This window comes from Anguilla anguilla, chromosome 1 (genome assembly GCF_013347855.1).
Source record: "Anguilla anguilla isolate fAngAng1 chromosome 1, fAngAng1.pri, whole genome shotgun sequence".
In the NCBI taxonomy this organism is placed as follows: domain Eukaryota; kingdom Metazoa; phylum Chordata; class Actinopteri; order Anguilliformes; family Anguillidae; genus Anguilla; species Anguilla anguilla.
In genome coordinates this window covers 24,243,353-24,265,608 of record NC_049201.1, presented here as the reverse complement: position 1 = coordinate 24,265,608, position 22,256 = coordinate 24,243,353, and the positions used below count along the sequence as shown (strand labels likewise).

The following is a 22,256-nucleotide window of genomic DNA, read 5'->3' as shown; positions in this document are numbered from 1 at the left end:
GGTGGATCTTGGCAGTACTAATCCTTTTATGTCCATGGCAGGGGACGAAATGCAACTTCCACAGCAGGGGGTGGACTGGGAGCCTCAGGTGTGCAGGGACTCACCGGAGACATGGCTATGGCTGGAGACCAACGTGAGGTAAAGCGCAGGAAGTACACTTAGAGCAATCACCAAGGGGAGGATCATCTGGGGAATAGAATCCTGGGGGAAATCTCACCTGGGCAACAGTCAACCAGGCCAGGGGTTCTGAAACCACGGTCTGTTATTAAGACAAGCTTTGTGTTCTGTAAGCCGTTCACATAACAGGTAAACTTTGGCAAATTTGGGCAGATATAAATTAAATTTGGCCAAGTAGATATCTTACCAACTTTCCTGAGTGGAAAAGAGTGAAAAAAGTTGTGATGTTGAACCCTGGGCTATTTATGTATTCTCAGATGCAAATCTTATTCATTCAATTGCGAATACACTATAAACAGCTAATTTTGTATTGTGTTTCATATTTCACAGCACGTCAACGACTGCAAATCTCCCCTTCACTGTGCCTGATCGCATCACTTCCTGGTTTGCCAGTGCCTTTGTAGTGTCAGACAATCTGGGTTTGGGGCTCATGTCTACACCAGTGAAGGTACCGTTTACCATCATGTCAACCAAAAACTGACTGCAAAACCTCGCTTTCTTATTTTCTGCAGTTACACAGTGACCTCACTTACACATACAGAGCATTTGTTTATTCATTTTTTGTATTTAAATTTGGTGCCTAAAATAGGGCAGAATATGTCCAATTCCCACCGTAATTTGGAATATCCGATTAAATTCATGTTGTCGTGTTCAAGTGTGAGTCCCACTGCCAATTCGGGAGAGTGTAGAATCTGACCTCACTTATTGCACTTTGTATTATCGTCCTGATATTGTAGCTTGTACTGCCCCCTAGTTTGACTTAGCATAGGTTAGGTCAGAGTGATGTTAACTGTGTGAACTGGACTTTATGTGCTCTTGGCTATGAATAACAGTACAAAATGAGCATTGTACCTTATCGGACCTGTGTTTTGGTGTGCAGTTCACAGGTGCCTGGTCGATCAGTGAGGGTCACTAGTGAGTGTTGACATGCGGACCCCAAACGGACTGAGACCACCAGTACCCTGGGTGACGCAATCACCATTTGCGTGTTTCCCTATGTGGCCACCGGGCCACAGTCAGCAATGGTGCGGTCTGGACTAGATCTGAGACCATGGGGTTCATCCATTCAACCAAATGAACCACCCAGTAGCTCTGTTTATTTAACTTCAGTCTTATTCCAGATAAAATAAAATTAGTTTCAGATTAAATGGTCCCTTGTTATTCATCACCTCATGAATATTTTTATAAACTTCAATATAGTGTCAGAACCTCCTTTAGGAAATCAAGAATGTGCTAGGAGAGCAGTAGCTGACCATCTGGTCATTACAAAGAATCTGTGTTGTGTCCCAGCACTTGGAGCCAAAATTTCCAGTATGTCCAGCAGGGGGCTGTGCAGGCTCATGCAGGGGGTGCAGTCTGATCCAAGGGACTGACTTTAAGTCTTTCTACAGCTGACCGTGTTCCAGAACGTTTTCATGACTCTGGACCTCCCCCCTTTCATCATCCGTGGAGAACAGCTGGTCCTGGAGATCCAAGTGTACAACAACCTGGAGCTGGAGCTGAAGGTGAGCTCTTATAGCCCCTTTTTTTGCATAGGTCTTTTTTTGAAGGTTTGCATCACCCTGGCTGAATGTGCTTCTTAGCAGAAATTTGATCCGGTCTACATCGGTGCAAGTAATTAGGTCCTCAGATGCAGTGGCTGTACATCTCAGTTGATGGACCAAGGTGAAACAAAATGGTGACTGGCAGAGACAAATTGACAGAGGACATCAAAATGAAAGAAAAAATTCCTCTGGTGTGGTTGTAAGAACATTAGCCAGATTTAACCAGGTCCATGGGACTGTTGAGTAGTAAACCTGGTACGAATGGAACAGAGACAGGAGGTTCCATTTGTAAGATAACCCCCACCTCACTGGTCATCAGCGCCACCTCTGGTTGATAAATCACCTGCAGAGATGTAACCTGGATGGTAGATGCTGCTATAATAATGAAATCCAAGAGTCCATTTGAAATGACTAATTTGAGTGAAAATGAAACAATGAATTAAATTTGCCAGTTATTGTTATGTTAACCATTTTTTATTGTTTCATATTTTGTTTCATCGGAACAATGCAAATAACATTTATCCACTGTGTGCTTGCTTTGATATAGTGATATCTATATATAATGTGTTATATGAGACGTACGATATTTCACTGTTATACCACCACACGCCTCCACCCTACATTATTCAAGACAAGCCAGGTTTTCAAGTTGACTTGCAGCCACTTGACACATTTGACAGCAGACCACAAAAACCATCATTTCATAATTCTACATGATCCATTCTAATTGTTCTATGACTGTGGTTTCCAGTAATTTCTGCAATTGTTGCTGTGTCCCCTGTGTGGCCCATCCCATGAGGTAAGTGATATGCGTGCGCTGACCCTTTGGTGTGACTCTCGCTTTTCACCCCTGCAGGCTCTCGTGATTGTGGAGGAGAGCGAATCGTTTGAGTTCATCTTCGCCGACAACCAATCGTCTTCGAGCGCCGGGGCGAGGAGTGTATCCGTGCAAAGCCGCAATGACGCCACCGTTCTTTTTCCCATAAGGCCCAAAGTCCTTGGCATGATGTCTGTGACAGCGAAAGTTATGTCCTTCTTTGCCTCTGACACAGTTACCAGCACAGTTTTGGTCAAGGTATGATGGAAATGCACAATTATGAGATTCATTAAGAAATAAAGACACCCGGAAATATAAGATGAATATAAATATTTATTTTTCGGTTTCACAATTACAATCTCAACTCAGTCTCAACAGTGCTGCTTGGACCCCATTAATTAACAAATCAGCCTTATTTTTCTGTTGTTACTGCTTCTGTTATTTAATGCTCTCTCTTATTTAGTTCTCGATAAGAATGTCAACTAATTGAATGTAATGTAATATAATGTGATGTATGTAACTTTGGTGTCTGTTTCAGTTCAGTTCATTTCAGTTCACTTTTTTCTCTAGAGAAACTTGTCTTACAGCAGCAATTAAAAAAGACACATCAGTGGCACAAAAAACACACAGCACCAATAGAAATATTTAAATATATCCTAATACAGCATACAGCGGTGTGGAGGTAGGAGATTGATGTGTGACAGCTAAGCGATGTGCAAATTAGGCATCATTCAGATTTAGTAAGGTTATTCTATGCGGTACAAGTTAAGATTGTTCTGTTGTTCACCTACAGTATTGCCTTACTGGCCATTTTGATAACATTGTGCAAGATGCTTTTGCTTCTGTTCAGTCGGAGGGAATAGAGAAGTCATTCAGCAAGTCTCTGTTCCTGGAGCTGGTCCCGTCCAATCAGAACCACTCTAGCGAGATCACCTTCACCCTTCCCCCAGATGTGGTGCCGGGCAGCCAAAGGGCAGAAGTGACTGCGGTCGGTACGTCTGCAGTTCATCTGGTTCTCACACAGATGAGACCTAATGATGGGACTCTCCGATGGCCGGTGAAGGACATCAGAGCATTACAGTACATTCCTTGATCAGAATACTTGGCTCGTCTGTTTACCTCAATGTTCGTAGTGAGGAAGGGTGGGAAAACTCTCTTCATTTTTATGTTTGGAGTTCACCCATGGTAAACCGTGACACAAAAACACAAGATGGCCTTCAGAGGACAGATTTGACATGGGAAGCGAACATTGTGTGTTTTCTCTATGGTAAACTGGCCAAGAACAGTTGCCTGTCTTTCAGTCCTGCGGTTGAACTGAACACAAACTGCACACAAATTTTTCGTACAAGTAGGACGGAATATAACACTATCTTTGACAGCACAAGGTCTGACTGTTTCAGTGTCAGTGCTTTGAGCCGTATGGATCCAGGGTAGTAGGAACTGGAGGTTCTGAGGCATTTCTGCCTGTAAAATTTGCTTTAATTCTTGGTGACATTACAAAGAGTAGCACTGTACAAAATCTATTCTATACTGAGCAGCAGCTATCAAAGTTCATGTACTAAGTTATATAGTCTAGTAGTATAAGTAGTAGTATAGACTACTGTATACTCTAGTCTGTACTCTCAGTCTCTCTAGCCAGTGTCTTCTTGTGACCTTGGCTTTTTTTTGGAATTTTTGGAACTCTCTTTCTCTCTGTCTCTTGTTCTCCCTTCCTCCCTCCCCTCTCTCCTCCACCATTCATAGAGTATCATTAAAATATCATTATCATTGCATTTGCCATTCTGTGTTGCGGTGCACCATTTGGTGAGCTCTGTTTTTGTCTTTTTCATTTTTTTTTTTTCTCGGTTTGAACAGGTAACATCCTGGGGCCCTCCCTCTCAGGGCTGGAGTCTCTCATACAGATGCCCTATGGCTGTGGAGAGCAGAACATGATCCATTTTGCCCCCAGCATCTACGTCCTGCAGTACCTTACCGTCACCGGGCAGGTGGAGGAGGCCGTCTACAGCAGAGCCATACAATTCATGATGGAAGGTCATCTGCTCATCATCCTCTAGAAACCATTACACCTTTACCAACTGATACTCCTTCATTTCTTTCTACATTACCATTGTTGCGTTGCCTCAGTAGTTCTTTACCCTTTGAAATGAAAGCTTCAGATCTTAAATGATGCCCCTGTACCTCCGCTCAGGTTACCAGCGAGAGCTGTCCTACCAGAGGGGGGACGGTTCTTTCAGTGCCTTTGGAGACAGTGATGCCTCCGGTAGCACATGGTGCGTACCCGTAGCAACCAGAATTAATCTTAGGGTCTGGGCATGCTCATTTCGCAGCATCAAACCTCATCTCTCGCTGCCTCACCCTACGTCACCACTACGTACCACTCTATCTCACATCATATCACACCTTACCTGATACTTTAATAGATAATTCCAATGCAGTGTTTGTGTTCGTTGTGTTGTATGGAATTGTGTTGGTTGCTTAACCAACCTCACCTGAACCTCTTTCGCATTATCTCTCTGTGGCTCACCCTACATTTCGAGGTCTGACGTGCGTCCATCTTCTCCGGCAGGCTGTCGGCGTTTGTGCTGCGGTGCTTCCTCCAGGCGCGGCCGTTCATCATGATCGACGTCGACGTTCTCTCCAAGACCGCAGCCTGGTTGGTCGGCCAGCAGGGGTCCGACGGGGCCTTCATGGAGCCTGGGAGGGTCATTCACACCGAGCTCCAGGGAGGCCTAGACGGCCCCGTATCCCTGACCGCGTACGCTCTGATGGCCCTGCTGGAGGACCAGGCCAACAAGGTACGTCACAACAACCTACCTCACGTCCTGTCATATCTTCTTGGATTACGTACGTTGCACTGTCCCACAATAATTCATCCCCACGCTGTCTAACCCTATCTCATGCTAACCAATGTGATATCCCACTTGCTCATGCTGTCTTTTGCTATTGTTTGCCGTCAGGATTTGTACGCCAGCACGGTGACAAGCGCGCTGAGCTTCCTGGAGTCTAAGCTCTCGGGTGGGATCTCCAGTAACTACAGCCTGTCCCTGGTGGCCTATGCTCTGTCTCTGGCCGAACACGTCAGTGCGCAACCTGCCCTGAATGAGCTTCTGAGCAGAGCAGATATAAAGGGTAATAATTGCACTGCCATTCTCATGTGCAATCCTATACATTAGTGCTATACAGGAACTTACCAGAGTTTGTTACAATGCACATCTGCAGAAAATGAATATGAATTTACATCCATAATCCATGCTAGTAATGCTATTTACCATCATATTATGCTGTCTTTATATGTATGTTACTTAATGTTTTAAGAAAAATATTTTTTGGGATTTAAGCGCATAATATTTGGCCTTTTGCTTTGTCAGGACATTAATTCTTACTTGGTACCTCTTGGAAACTCTGGTTTAAAATGTACTCAGTAGTTAGCACTCTGACTTTATGTGAAGTACACTGAGGTAATAATTACTTGGTTGTGAGCTTTGCTATATAAAGTAGGTTGCTCTCTGAGGTACTTCTGAGGTAGTTCTTACTTTCTTCCACCCACTACCACACCACCCAAGTGATCCTATTCCGAACCCATTGTTCTCCTTCCACCCGCAGCGTCATATTTCTTGCCATAATGAAGCTTTGATACAGGCTAAATAATCAGATACTGTACATGCTAGGAAGAACAATAAGCTTATTTTTTTTATTAATAACATAGTCACATTTTTCATTGTTCTGTTTGAAAAGAAGTATTCCGACTCCATAACAACAGAACAGAATCCGGGCCACGTACACTAAAGCCCATTCCGAGGAGGCTCTGGAATGTGGGATGCAGAGGACATGGCACGCCAATTTAATAAGGCCAGATGGCATGTAAAATAAGTCATGTGTACTCAATGATTTTCAGTTGAGATGAAAAGGACAGTGATCCACAATTTTTTATTACAAACTCATGACAAACAAAAATACAAAATCACTAACATTTTAAATAGTCCAAATATTCTCAGTCTCTTCTCTGACTGCTTGCTCCCGTCTGCAGAATATATACACACAGTATGTTTTGTCCCGCAAATATATGTAGGCGTCTACTTTGAGGGCACTTCTTGAAGGCCCCGCTGAAAGGTTTTATGTGGCAGCTGTTCGGTCCCCAAACAGTCTTAATCGGAGCGGCGCTTCCTCCTCAGACGGCGTGGTGTTCTGGAGCATGCCGGGCGCAGGGCTGTCGGCTTCCTGGCAGCCGCGGTCGGCCAACATAGAGATGGCCGCCTACGCGCTCCTGTCCCTCTTCACCCAGGCCAAGGTGGTGGAGGGCATCTCCCTCATGAAGTGGCTGAGTCAGCAGAGGAACCACCTGGGAGGGTATGGCTCCACGCAGGTACTGTCCCCCTGCCCCCTGGCCAAATGCTCACCTGGGAAGCCCCAAATAGGTCCTTTAGCACTTCCCCCAAAACCAAAATAATAGGCGTGCTCTCTTCCAGGGGCCCACTGTCTATCACCGTTTCCCTGCCGACAACAGGCCCTTAGTCTGAGGCATGTGATTTTTGGATCATAGGTGAAGACTCAAATAATTTAAGCGCATTAGCGGTGAATATGGCTTTTTCTATGTAGCATTTCATGGACTAATAAGGCCAGGGGATTTGAACAAAGTCAGCAAACAATCAGCCCTTGAGGGACTGTAAATGACGCTCTTATTGAAAAATGCATTGAACGGCATATCATTCGCAATATATTCTAAACTATCGACAAACAGTTGAAATGCTTTATTCGTTTCTTACGATTTGGATTTCATTTGGAACCATGTATTGACATAGCTTTTTCATTATTTCAGCTTTTTCATTTGATTAATTGGGAGAACAAGGATACACTTGAATGGGGAGGTGGAAGGTCAAAAAACTTAAATGATCAGCCACACAGAATGTATAGTCATTGGATGTAGATCTGTTGTGGCATTGATGTGGGTCTCCCCTTTGGCAAATGTTGTCTACAACTTTTTTACTTCTCTGCCCCTCTATCAGGACACTGTCGTAGCGCTGCAGGCCTTGTCCCATTATGCGGCATTTAGCGGGTCAGATGCCATCGACCTGTGGATCACAGTCAAGACCATGAACTCTCAAGTGGTTGCTAGGCTTCATATCAATTCTGCCAACTCTCTGTTGCTGCAGAGCCAAGAGGTAATACTATACTATACTACATATGATATATCACCATACACCGCAGTAGAATACTAATGTACAACTCTATTCAATAAAATACAATGCTATACTACATACAATACAATGCAACATGACACAATGCAATATTATAGTACATATAAGGCAGCAACACAATGAAATGCTGTACTACCTACAATATCTAGAATACAATTTAGTACTGTTCTACATACAACATGGTGCAATGCAATGCAATAAAAAGCAGTATTATGCCACCAGCACAGTTCCATACGACACAATAAACACAAAGACTGCAATGGTATAAAGTAATACTTGACTGGGAGAAAGCACATTGTTTAGATCATGAGTTTCAGTGCACACCATGTTATATCACCCATTGCTTATCGTTGCACATGCTCATTCATTCAGGTTAATATGCATTATTTAGTAACAAATTATCCTTCAAATAAATCTTGAAGCTTTGTGATATCTATGTTGTACTGGCATATTTGCAAGAAAGTAACACTATTTCCTATTCTGCAGATTGAAGCTGGGAAGGATGTGCACTTAAATGTTTCCATAGAGGGAAGAGGATTTGCTCTATTTCAGGTACTGCAGATTGGATTAATCGCTAACTATGTTTAAATAATCTATGTCACAGTATGTTAACTGTGGAGATCTAAAGGTGTGCTTTTCTACTGTACATACAATTCAGTCATTTACCTTAAGTATTAATGGCAGTTTTATTAAAGTCTCATTAATTATAAAGCCAGATTATGCAGGCTAAGGCATTTGAGATGACTGTGTCATTGTGCAGAACATTTTGTGCCAGAAAAATTCATTTTCTATTTCATTTTGTGCACATTTTCCCCTGTGGCAAAAATATTCACAAGGAGCTCTCTTGTTACTGGTAACCAGCAAAGTTTTCCCATTCCTCAAATTTCTGTGGTGTGTGCTACCACAAAAGGATTCTCCTGATAAAGCAATCTGCAATTTCATTTTGTCAGTTTGGATTTGATTAGTAATTATGGACACACCCTTTAACAAGGCAAGATTCTAATAAATAAATAAATAAATAAATAAATAGAATAACTGCAGCAGATAATACATTGATTTAGTCATATAATACTCTCTCAGAAAAAAGGGTTCTTTGGTTTGTATCCATTGGGAAACTCTTTTTAGTTCTGTATGGAACCCTCTGTGGTAAGTATGAAACGAGTAAAAGCTCTCAAATTGAACCATTTTGCCTGAAAACAAACATTTAAACAGGATAGGGTTCCTCTATGGAGACACAGAAGAACCTTTTGGAGCCGTTTCTTCTGAGAGCATATTTATTATGAAGAAACAGAAACATGACCTGAGAGGGGACATATGATGTTTGCTATTTCCAACGTATGCCGCGTGACCTGTGGAGGCAGTGTGTCAACGTCTGATTGAATCTGGACGCATCTTAACCATTCTCCAGACCCTATCAGGGCAATGACAACTGACTCACACGCCAGGTCCCATTCATGTAAACTTGAAAATTTGCTCTTACCTGATTGAAATGGATGTGTCACCCAACTCCAATATTTAATCTGTGAACATCCTGTGTCACACTCGTATTCCCACGACCAAGAGTAAAATAGCCTTTCCTTACAAACCAGATCCATTTTCCATCAATAAACAACTTATTGAGATTATTTTGCACTGCCACGGTAAACAACAAATAGTTTGCCTATTAGCCATAAGCAGGTGTGGAATAAATATTAAAACATGCCTTTTAAACACTTTGGACCAGCCTAGCCAGAGACAGAAAGTTTATTGAGGACTTGAGCCTGAACCTAACCGAAATGTTGAAAACTGCCCACCGCTGGGCAGGCACCTGCAGCCTCATCGCTGGCATCAGCTCAGAAGAGGTGGGGCGCAAGTCCACTAACCTGTATGTCAGATGAATGGTGCTGTCTAATCATCGGTGTCCACTTTCAGACCATCCTGTTTGTATAAAATCAGTGGACCTGCATGCCACCTGCTCTGAACTCCCCACATACAACTGCTGCCTGCTCCAGTCTCAATATTTACCCCCCCTCCCCCCACCATATCAGTCCTTCTCTTATTTAAAATTCAGACTGATGCAAGACCCCCCCCCCCCTCCCCCCATCAGACTACATTTTAAATAAGCGGGACCTGTGGCTTGCTCTCAGTGTGTGTTTTCCCACTCATGTCTGGAGAGGTTTGGGTGGAATGTCTTGCCTCTGTATGTAATAGAACTGCATTGCTCTTGCTTGCCAACTCCAAAAAAAAAACATCTTGTTTTCAGCTTGCTGTCCAGAGGGAGGTATTTTCTGCTGCACTGCAAAAATATATTTAAAAAACAGGACAGAGAACAGACATGTTCTCCATTTCAAAGAACACCCCCCTGCTGCAAAAACTTTAAATATTACAACAGGGCACTCAATAATTTACTGTTTTTTTCTGCATCTGCTGCATTAATGCTCCTTCATTCTGAATGGCCTTAATGCCCCCCCCGCCCTCACCCCCTTGCCCTCTGCCCCCCGCTTACCAGGCTTACCACGCTCAGCAATTAAGAACAGTATTTGTAATTTAGCTTATGTTTCTATGCTTATTGCGCTCCTTTCTGAAGTTGCGTTCATTCAGTTAGTGTATTTCAGATTATTCAATTGGTATTTTTATCCCATTTTTGCTTTTTTTTTTTTTTTACTGAAAAACGGATTTGCGAAATGCTTGTGCACACATGGTGAAAACCTGGAGGGCGCCTCCAGGAAGGTGGGCCCACATCTGTTCGTTTATGAGTGGCGCTGCGATAAAACTACCTTAAATAGCATGTGTGCTGTCACTCGCCACAACTAATGCATTAGCTGTGCAATTCATACCGCGTTTAAAATGGAAGTGTGTTGGAATGCATGCGTTGTGTGCTATGAGTGAATAAGAGTTATTAGTGAAATTAAGATTATAGCCCTACTGTCCTAGCTACTGGTTTTTTGCTTCTTTCTGATAAGGTATTGTATATTTGTGAAGTTCAGAGTATGTACAACTGTGATATGAGCCTATAATATGTGCAGACTATGTAATTCATTAATTAAGTAAACAGCATCCCATGCATTGGGTCATATATAAAAATGATGACAGGCCTGGTTGTCTATAATTATGCAAGCGTTCTCACTCTGGTTAAGTTTCAGTAATCAAGAAAGCTCAACTTACTGATGTTACACAAGCAAAAGTGTTTAAGGTAATGTCAATATGGAACTGTACAGGCAAAAATATAATCAACAAAGGACATTAGTGATTGGAAGCACATGCACCAGGATTATTAATGTCCTTGCATTGATTTAAATTCAAGACAAGACAGGTGAAGAACTGCAGATTAATTGACTTGTCATTTCGACCTGGGGCGAGAGAAGCTAGTTTAATTAATTGATCATGGTAAATGGTGATGGCACCTCATGTATCTGCCCATTGTTTTAATGCACCGTTATTTCCATTGTATCCTGGTAAACAGCTGAACGTGTTCTACAACTTGAACACCCGCACGCTATCCAGGCGTCGCAGCAACACCATGAGTGACGAGGCGTTTGATTTGGACGTTGGTGTCACAGACACAGACCTGAACCACGTCTCCCTGAACATCTGCACTAGGTGAGCGTTACAGGTACCGTCTCTTCCACACTGATACTGCCTGTTGCTTTGTCAGCTTTTGGCAAATAGTGTCAAATTTACTTTAAACTTAGACATGGAGAACGCTTTTGATGTGACCCATCACTGCACTTACTTGTATAGATATTTATCTGTGTGTGTGCATATGTGTATGCTCTTCCCCACCCAATTTTGCCTGAGAAACCTATAATAATAATAATAAGACTACTACTACTACTACTACTACTAATAATAATAATAATAATTATAATAATTATAATAATAAATGCATCCTTTCCAGGGAAGGTTGCAGAACATTTTGAGCATTGCTTGTTCCCTCTCCCCCAGACTGCGGGAGGGTCAGCAAATTGTTCAGACGGGCATGGCGCTGATGGAAGTGAGCATGCTCACTGGGCTTCGGCCAGTTGAGGGCGGGGTCAGAACTAATGGTGTCGTGAGGAAAGTGGAAACGCCCCCTGGTAAAGTTGTTCTTTATCTGGATTCGGTGAGTTGGCTGGAATGTATCACGCTGGCTAAATACAGAGATTTTCTCCATTCATGTGCTGCAGAGATGTGGAAGCAGGACTCAAATGAAGCCTTCCTCTGAGACCTGCTCTATGAGAGAATGTTGGGTGAAATCTCTCCTTCTCCCAGTAAATTTGAAATAAAGATTTTGAATAATTGAGTGAAGTTTGAATAAGAATGTAGAACTGAGGATGTGTGATCTGTCAAATTTTCTCTTGGCAACTGACAGCTGCACAAACCAAAGATACAGAAGTTCAACAGTAAATTAGACTGGAAGCACTAAATGTGATTGACTGCTTTGTTCCCTGAGGGATAACAAGTCCAGTTTTCTCCTCCTCTTATTTTTGTCTGTAATCTGCAGGTAACCACATCACAGGTGTGCATTGACATCCCAACGGTGAGGGACTTCAAAGTGGCAAATGTTCAAGATGGCACAGTCCTCATCTATGACTACTATGAGCCGCGTAAGCAGTTTGGTTTCACAACATACGTTTTCCAGTCGAAGGGGGAACTCCACAAAAAGCACAGAAACTTTGACACAGCTTCCTTACCATTGAAATCAGTCACCATTCTAATCCCTAACCTCTTGCGTAGCTCTTTCTGAGCCCCTTACTCAGCTGGGGATGAAGCAAGTGATTAGCAGGTATTTCCCAGACACAAAGACTGTGCAGTGCCTGTCCAGATCCACAAATCCTCATGTTAACTGGACTGGTGGAAGGCAGACACTGGGCATTAAATAAAACCATACAGTTGATTTCAAAATTAAACAATCTGACATAGTTGTTTGGTGGGGTGAAGTCAGCAGATTGAGAATAAGCATTGGTCTTAGAATACCAGCTTTGAGATGGTGGGCGAACCAATGATGATTTTTCCTCATTCTGGGCTATAAAAAAAAAAAATATATATATATATATATATATATATATATATATATATTCCCCCTCCCCTTTTATGGCCACAACTCAGTGGCAGAAGTGTTGATTACTCATACGCTCAGTGACTGAATGGCTCCCTTCAGTGTAACTTGCGGTACCCTTGCCACTAGAGGGTGCTAAACATGCTAATGAGAAAATAAAGCAGATAGGCTGCAGCTATCATGCTACCATACCCTAGCTTTTGCGCCATTCCCCTTTCAAAACAAACACAACATATCCTACCGTCTTCCGTTCACCCAGTAAACCCCGTTCCCCCCTGTTTATTTGTTTGTCCCTCAGGGAGGAAAGTGGAGAGGGTGTACAATTCAGAAATGATGCGCCGCACCTCACTCTGCTCGTTCTGCGGGAAAGACTGCGGCAGCTGCGGGGAAAAGCCCAAGTCCGGCGGCGTCTCTGTCTCCGGCCCGCGGCATAACAACGTCCGCAGCCTCGCGTGCGCACTGGTCGTCCTCGCCGCCCTCATGCGCTGACGGAAAGCGTCACCGATACCCTGTGTGCGGACATGGCGGTTTACCGGAACACGGGAGCTAAGTTTTATATTTTAACCTGTCACAGATCAAAGTGGCATGTTTTTTAATGCGCTGGGTAATGTTTCATTGTAGCTGTCGCTTGATAATGCACTGGGAGAAATTATGCAATTTTTTAATGTCATTTTGTAATTTGCAAACATTTCCTTTTTTTAATTATTTTGATACATGTATTTTTCTTTGGGATTCTAGATGGGAAATGTTTATTATTAGCAGCAAAAAGCATAATAACTTTAGGACATGTACACAAATTAAAATATGAATTGCTTTTGTCCTGACTAGCATCTGGTTCTAGCTGATTTCAATCTTAAGAGACCAGTACATTTTATTTCAAATAATGATACATTTTAATTATCTTTATAAAGCATAAACTTGAATGAAGCATCATTTCAAAAACGATGTTGCGTTGAGCCTAGAAAAAAAAATTATGTACATTGCTTAGATTTACACAGAAGAAGTACAATTGCTGCAATACATTAGTGACAGAAGTGGGGTGTTTTTAATTGAAATTGATATGATTGTAAATACCCTATGTTGTAACATATAGCCATCATGTCTGTATATGCTTTCCTCAGTAGGTTGCCTGAGTAATGCTTTTTAAATGTGCTGCCTTAATAGCTGACTCAAGTGAGAAACTGTGTCAAAACTGTGCGACTTCGGTTCGGCCGTGTCCTGAATGGCACCCCCATGAAATGGTTGAGAACAGCACAATAAAAGCCGAAACAGTTTGAAGCCCCGCACGTCTACGAGCCTTTGAAAATAAACGACAGGCCAAGCTTCGTCAAAGATGATAAATAACCGAAAATCTGCTTTATTTTGCTTGACCCACTTCAAAAGGATCACTCTGAGGCTCAATGTGTTTTAAGTCAGCGTGATGAACTATTCTCGCTCAACATGGCCGTGAACGAGCAACGGCACTTAAGAGCTCCGTAAATCTAACTTGAGCAGGCGTGCTCTTTAACTCTGTGGTAGCTAACCTGTGCAGCAGACTGAGCGGTGGAGACCACAGAGTGCTCTCGCTCAACTTCAAAGGTCTGAGGATAATGGCTAAGGAAGTTTTTTTTTTTTTTTTCCAGAAAGTCCCGCTCACCTCTTGGACACGCTGTCATTATAGTTCAAAGAACATTCCTGTTTTTACTCTCCCATTCCAAATGTACTTGAATTTCAGTCAAGCTCTATAAAGATAAGGTCTTTTTTTTTTTCAAAATGTCAGCCGGCATTGCAGATAGACAACCACATGTCACCGAAATATCTCTAACTCCTGCATAAAGTTATGTACTCCATTCCATCTCGGCCAAAGGTTTTTGGAATGAAAGTCATAATGGAACTATTAACATCAAACCATACAAGCCTCTATACACAATTTATCGCATGCACTCAATCGTGGGTTGATGCCGTTTACAGTCAAATGCATCTTCGTGAGACATACATAATAGAAACAGTTCCTTTCATTGTTTTTGCTTGATTCTCAACATTATGTTTTGTTTGCCCTTATCCTTACTAACCTTGTGCTATGAACTATGTTTTGAGCCATGGTGAAGTCATTCTGGATAAGATTGCCTTCCAGGTAAATAAATGCTCACGTTTAAAGGGAAGCATTAAAATTTGTGAAGGAATATAAATATAAATGTGGTGTTGCTATTTTAATGATAAATATATGACCCAGCTGTCACAGCACTGAAATCTATTACAATATATGAAAGCAACAATAGTTTGTATGTTTGCCATGCTTTGTGACTACGTTACAATATCTTGATGTGCTTTATTTTGGCTTTTTGATAGTCCATTTATATAAGGGAAGGACCTCCTTGGTCATGGTCATGCATTCAGTGGAAATTACTGAAACAGTTAAGTGCTAGAAATCAGTGATTAATCATTTAAGAGATCAACAATATTTATTACAGAACAATGATCAACGTCATCTGTAAATTGTATTTTTCAATGTGGCGGACTGATTTATTCTGGATTTTTTATAAGGGTTGTGAAAGCACGTAATTATTTCTAATTACCTTGTGCTTGTAATTATCCATAATGATATATAAACATAATTTATAATTATTGATAACAGTGGTTCCCAGACTTGGTCCTGGGAGACAACTGTGTATGCTAGTTTTCGTCCTAAACACAATTGCAATCCCAGAATTTTAACACACTGTTAATTTTTCCTTTGTGCTTTTCATATTTAAATGTGCTATATTAACACATTAAGTTCTTTCATCAATTTTTATACACATCATACACAGTGGTCCCCCAGGCCTGAGTTTAGGAACCACTGATTTATAAGGTTCAACATGAACTAGTAAAGTACACGACAATGCATTTACCCTTTAAATTGCAGTGTGATGCGGTTATCGAGCTGAGGCTGTATACCAAAGTTTGCAAGTTCAAAGGTGTAGCACTCATCCTTGCACTCATAACCACTTGTCCTTAAAGGGTAAGTACCCAAAAATGTCATACGTCATATTCATTTTCATTTCATTAACTCATGATGAATATGTATGAAAACAATCATGAGATACATATAGTAAACGTTGTACAATATATGTGGTCTTTACTGTTGTGGGAACTAGAGATTTAAACCTGAGCCATTCTGAAGCCCTATGTTGCTCTAAATATGCTCACTGTGAATGCGGGGTAGGCCCTACAGTTGCAATTTCAGCCCTCGCCTATAACATCAGCTGACCATGACTGAGTGTACACAGTGGTGGGACAGAACTGACCTTTCCCCACCAGGCAAGGGTGTTTTGAAGTTGAACAGGTGGTTACTGTAGTTATCACCATTACTAATGTTCCACATGTTCTCTTCAAAGCATCGTTCGGCCACTGCTATTAACACGTTCCTCGAGCCGTTGCTGCTGACCAGTAAAGTCACCGTTGACCTGCATTCAGTTTAGAGCCGGGTCTGTTTTCGGTTTGCTGAAAGGCCAAACATTACGGCCAGGTTATCAAGACATGAGTTTGGGGTTGGGGGAGCAACAAACAAAATATGTGGCTTTTACTGTGGTTAGAACCAGAGATTTAGAACTGAGTCATTCTGAAGCTCTGTTCTAAATATGTTCACTATGAACGCATGATAGGCCCTACAGTTATAGGTTTTGCCCTCACTTGTAACATTAGCCGACCATAACTGACCGTACACTGTGATGGGACAGAATTGACCTTTTCCCACCAGGGAAGGATGTTTTTGAGTTGAACAGGTGGTTACTGTGGTTATCACCATTACTAATGTTTCACATGTTCCCTTCAAAGAAGCGTTTGGCCACTGCCATTAGCATGTTCCTTGAGCTGTTACTGCTGACCAGTAAAGCCACCGATGGCTTGCATTCATTTTAGAGTTGGGTCTGTTTTCAGTTTGCTGAAAGGCCACACATTACGGCCAGGTTATCATATTATGTGTTTGGGGTTGGGGGAGCAACAAAAAGAGAAATGGCATTAACGACAGTAAAAAATAAAATAAAATAAAAAAGTCATGGTCAAGATTAAATGCATCGATCATTTCTAATGCAATTTCAGCAATCAATGCGATAAAACTCCATTTTGTTTATGTCCACTGTGTGAACATTTTATTCTACTCTATGGGGTATTGTGTGGAGTATCCCTAATGAACTTTTTTTTACCACCAAATCTCCCTCCCTTTCTTTTGGATACAAAACAGCCTGTGACACAATAAATTGTCATAATGGCGATTTAGCTGTGGCCAAATATGACCCAACCTGTGGGGCTGCTGTGTTGCCAAGCAGTCAAAACTGGGCCGCATATTTTAAGTTCCCTTCCTGGCCTCGTTGAGAGATGTTGCTCAATAGCGCCAGTGCGGTTGGCTCCAGTATAGGTGTTTCAGCCACCCGTTTCAATGCTATTGAATGGTAACAATATAGTCAGAAAATCTTTCCCACAAGAAAATGTAGTTGAAATAGGTGTCTTTTCTTTATCAAATATCTCCTCATGTGCCAATTTGTTGTTATTGTGTTACAATTAATTAATGTTAATGTTTTGTGGACGAATCAAGGTTTGTCTCACTGCCTAGTCTCTGTATCTCACACGCTTAGCGGACGACCAGTCATTGTGCCCATATAAGGGTCCCCCTTTTCTCTACCGCGCAGTCTCTGGTTGTACAACAATTTCACTTCCAGGCTTCCCACGCTTTTCACAAGCCTATGGAGAGTCAACGGGTGACGTCACACTGACTTTGCCCATGTTTTTCCACAGTCAAAGTGTGTTGACGAGGTAGAGAGGGGTCTCAGTCAGTGGGACCCATCACATCACGCACTAGCGACTTCTACTGGCCGATTTTGTACATGCTGTCTGACAACTGTGTGGTCTAGCTGGTTGACTACAAAGTAAAACACCGCTAGCTGCATGCACTTCAGAGGAGAGTACAGGCTTCTCTATGATCTCCCATAGCAGGACATCCTTAACTGGGAGAAAAGGAAAATTGGATATAAAAATTGTTTTGAAATAAAGAACAATTGTGCTTGAGACCCTGTGGCTGAACTGCATACTGAGCCGCCGGACTTCCACGTATCCTCTGATTACCCCATTGTGTAATTCAATCACTGCTCATTGCTCAATGTCATGGCAAGAAACCTCAGCTAAGGCTAATGTTGTTACTGTCACATTGTTGACACAGGAAAATGTGATTTATTGTTTCCATTAAATACTTCGTTGTAAACCTGAGCAAGGAAAGCAAACAAAGCAAAGAAAGGAAAAAAAAAACAACTATTGTTAAAATGACTCAAAGCGATTTGAGCACTCAAAGTTAACTGTGCGATTATCGCAGTAATGACATGTAATGACATCACATGCCTGAACCTGCAGGTATAAGCAACACTGTGGAAAAAGCTAATATGTTTATCTGAAAGAGCTTTTTATAGAGAAGAAGGATGGGCCTCCAGTTCAGCATCACTAAAGGTAAACACACCAGATGTCTCTGTACACTTGCAAATTCCAGCACCTACTAGTGTTAAATATGCAAACCATTCACCCTCACCACTCGCTCACACAATACATGGCTGCAGTCATTTTTCCAATTGCCCCCTGCACCCAACCAACCCCCCCCCCCCCCCCCCCCCCTTGAAAGACTGGAAAACATGCAAGTTCACATACTGTATCTATAGATTTCTCACTTTCAGCCACTAGATGGCAGGCTTGAATCAGTTCTGTGATCTATCGATTCATCTATCTATCTGTCCATCTGTCTGTTTGTCTGTGTGTGTGTGTGTGTGTGTGTGTGTCAAATTGAATGAAAATGAAATGGGAAGGGGAGACAAGGAATATTTGAATGTAGATGCATGCATTAATGTCATTATGGAGTAATCCAAGACATTGAATTGATTATTTATTGCAGTAAGTACTGTGCTGGGTGACAGGTCTTTCTAGTGTTACACTGTGAGACAAAGGCGAGAGAGCATTTGGAATTGTCACTCCTTTCCTAACACAGATGTATGGAGAATCCACCATGGGCAGTGGTCATTGAGGAAAAAGAACTTGTCAGGTTGCACAGCTGAATGCACAATAACTGTAGATGACCCTCACAGCACAGCATGATAAGAGACATCTGGCAGTCCTGTATATGCAGGGAGAAGTCGTTCACAGTGAAGACCCGACTTGCGTTCAGCCAAGCTCAAAGTGTGAGGTACCTGGTTTAGTGTTTATCAGAAAAAGTTGCAGTGAATGATATGTTTAAACACGTTTTCTTAATTTCTGTCATACCCATTCGCAATTCCAATCTTTTAGTAATCACAAAATGGATGGGAAGTCCTTTAATTGGACATAAGTTTAATGTCACCGTGCTTTTCAAAGCCTGAGAATGGACCATTTTGATGTGTATGCTGCAAACACGGAGACTGAGATAACAATAATTTCCTTGGTCATAGTAGTGAAGGGCAGCCAGGATTGAGTTGTTTAACAAAAGTGAAGAGTAAGCTAGACTGAGAATGAGCAACGAAGTCAAGATTATAGGATTGCCAGGATGATATTTAAAATCCCCCCACCAAAATGATGTAATCTGTCTGCCACAAAGGCCAAAACCATGATGTCACGCGGCCATATGGCCTAATCCCTTTAACACTACACACTCTGAAAGACCCTCCAAAACGAGACTTAACTCAAATCCAGACATGGCTTTTTCTGCTCAGGAACAAATCCATTAGGCCATTGCCATACAAATGATGTGTTATTCAGTTTATGATAGAAGCAGAAATTACTGTTGACAGGCTATGTGGAATTTGTTCAGTTTGACTGAAAAAGCCTAAAATGACAACACTGGTGCTTTTCCACTCCATGGGAATTTCTGTCTTTCTCCCTACATAGAGTATATGACATAGTAAAATAGAGAGATGTGTAATTGTGTCTGAATGAATGGGATTTAGTGAGGTAGGACAGCCATTTTGGCTCATACCTCCTAATCCTCAAACCCATTGTCTGTAGAGTCTCTGGAGCTGCATGCTTTCCATCTGAAAACACACTAGAAATGACTGGGAACTGTACATCAGGGGGCCATCTGGATGGAAAGGGGGGTCAATGGAGTCAGAGCCACTGTAACTCCTGCCACTGTATATCATCTGTATCTGCCCCTTTGTAAATTCTTCAGGTCCGATTCTGTGTGCATGTGTGTGTGTGTGTATGTGTGTGTGTGTGTGGTGTGGTGTTAGGGGGGTCAGTTCCACGCAGCCGAATCCTAAGGGGATTTTGGTCCACAGGTGCTGTCCTGGCCTCTCTGGTCTTTAAAGGGCCGGGGGAGCTGCAGACAGAACCCAGCTCACTAATTTGTTCCATACAGTGGCCTCTTTCTCCCTCATAATTGTTCTCCCTGAGAGAGGTCGTTTCTTCAACTACCCCCTTTCCCAAACACAAAATTACAAGATACATATTCTAAGAGTGAAAGTTGTGCACACTTGGTCGAAAATCTCCATTAATAAAATGAAGAGATATAAACATGAAGTCTTAAACAAAAAATGCTAATCCCCCCTCCCGCAACCCACCCAGATCATCTCTGTCCTCTCTTTCCCAACACACCCTTCTACAATAGCTACACATACAGAGAGAATCAGTCCCCAAAAGACTTTCTTTTTAGGTGCTTTCTCACAAGCTGAGTTGACTTTTGTGAGCTCTAACACTGAGTAAAGTCATAGATTCCAGAGGCAACCCAACGATAATTATATATTAAATAATTACATGCTCCCTTTTACTGTAAAGTGCGCAGCTGACCTTACTTACTCCTGTTACGTGCGTAGCCTGGAGAAGTGCCTAACCTCACAAAGGTCCTGAGCATTAGCAGCAATCATAGCGTACTGTATCTACTAGTCATACAAAAGGCCCTTTGTCTGCATTTCATCAATCTGGCATGTATTGTAGTCTTGACAGCAGGAATGAACCTACAGGGAACACATGTCCTCGCATAGGCAATACACTACAGCGTGTCCTTTAATAACCTCAGAAATAACCTAGCGCAGTACTTTGTTCTGACAAACAAATGGTTATTTATCATAGGATAAGTATGCACAGGAATTACATGAGTGGGTTGCATTTACAATTGATCAGCCGGTCTTAGTCCTCCTCATGGCTGAACGGCAGAAGTACCAGATTGGATCAGGTGGGAGACAAGATGGGGCTGCATCGCAGGCTCCTGTGTGCCGTGTGGAGGCGGGTGCGAGCGAGTCGTTTTTAATGCAGTAGCAAACAGCGCTGTACGATTACCTCAGCGCCGAAACAGCTGACTCAGGTAAGCAGGAGCTCGAGCTTGTGGAGAAAATGCAGACATTACGTCATTGCAGCTGCGGATGCTTGACTGTGTGAAAAACAGGAGGCTTAAAGCACACCCGGTAATTCCTTTTTATTTGCATCCTGTGAATAACAGGATTTCTATGAAGGTCCTACCTAAGAATGACATAACTTTATAAGCGGTACTTAATGTCTTTATAAACACTATAACAAGTTCATAAGCACTACACAACAGCCTCATATAAATAAACATTCATAAATATGTATACCAACTAACCATGGCCATCATAGAATTCGCTATACTGCTGTTCATGAGATGAATGACATGATGTAGAATATCTGATTTGGTATGCTATGGTAAATACATTCAGAATAGATTAATTCTTAATGTTTTTAGTAAACATAGGGCTAAATGAATCAAATGGTTCAATGTTTTTAGTTAGGCTAAATGATTCAAATGTTTCAGCGCAAGAGACCTAGGAGCCCCAACCTATTTACGTTTAAAATGCATGCTGGTGCTGCCGGATGGCTCACCCTGTTAAGCCATGGCTATCAGATCCCAGCATACTATGCGATTGGGCAAAAAAAAAAATGGGGAAAAAAACCATTCAAGTTTATTACTATTTTTAAATGCATGTTCGGGTAAAAAACATATTTAACTCGGATGATGACACGCCACAGGAGGAGGAATGAAAAACATTTTAAAAAGATCTGTTTCAGCTCAGACTCCTCTGTAATCCTTTTCCTTTTGGTTAATACGGTATTTCCACTTACAATATCCTCCTTAGTTTATGCGTCCATCCAAATAATTTATTATTTGTCTGACAGAATTTGTTGTAGGTTTACAGTTGCGATTCTTAAGTGAGGAAGAACAAAATGAACCATAGCAAAATCAAAGATGCCTTTGTTAGCACACACCAGTGGTCTGTATCCCAGAATGTGAGAATAGAGAGATGAAATATATCCTTAATTTACAAGGTAGTTTGCGTCAGAGGGCAAAAGGGTTGTGGAAATGGCGGGATTTTGCCAGTAAAATGGAACGATCTTCTGTTTGTTCGGTAACGGTTTCCTGCCACGGCAGGGGTCTGCCTCTGGACAGGCACCGCTCCCAGGGCTCATATTTTGGCCCGGTGTTTTACGGCCTTGTCTTGTTTATTCACATTTTAATTGATCGATATTCCATTCCGCGCGCAACCCGAATCCAGGCACTTCTGTACACAGGCAGTTTGCCTGATCGCAGG

The 22,256-nt window shown here is 42.0% G+C and overlaps 1 protein-coding gene across 1 annotated transcript in view; it reads left to right on the top strand.

Annotated features, from left to right (window-relative positions):
• LOC118211416 (CD109 antigen-like) overlaps positions 1–14,094 on the top strand; it is a 32,091-nt gene extending 17,997 nt beyond the window's left edge. The window contains exons 19-34 of the mRNA XM_035388613.1: positions 42–138; positions 508–625; positions 1,569–1,682; positions 2,578–2,796; positions 3,389–3,530; positions 4,393–4,569; positions 4,727–4,808; positions 5,105–5,333; positions 5,496–5,667; positions 6,711–6,901; positions 7,542–7,697; positions 8,220–8,285; positions 11,176–11,312; positions 11,658–11,814; positions 12,196–12,298; positions 13,049–14,094. Coding sequence (XP_035244504.1) covers positions 42–138; positions 508–625; positions 1,569–1,682; positions 2,578–2,796; positions 3,389–3,530; positions 4,393–4,569; positions 4,727–4,808; positions 5,105–5,333; positions 5,496–5,667; positions 6,711–6,901; positions 7,542–7,697; positions 8,220–8,285; positions 11,176–11,312; positions 11,658–11,814; positions 12,196–12,298; positions 13,049–13,239 — 2,351 coding nt within the window. The 3' untranslated portion in view covers positions 13,240–14,094. The remainder of the gene's footprint in view (positions 1–41; positions 139–507; positions 626–1,568; positions 1,683–2,577; positions 2,797–3,388; positions 3,531–4,392; positions 4,570–4,726; positions 4,809–5,104; positions 5,334–5,495; positions 5,668–6,710; positions 6,902–7,541; positions 7,698–8,219; positions 8,286–11,175; positions 11,313–11,657; positions 11,815–12,195; positions 12,299–13,048) is intronic.
• The last annotated feature ends 8,162 nt before the right edge of the window (positions 14,095–22,256 follow it).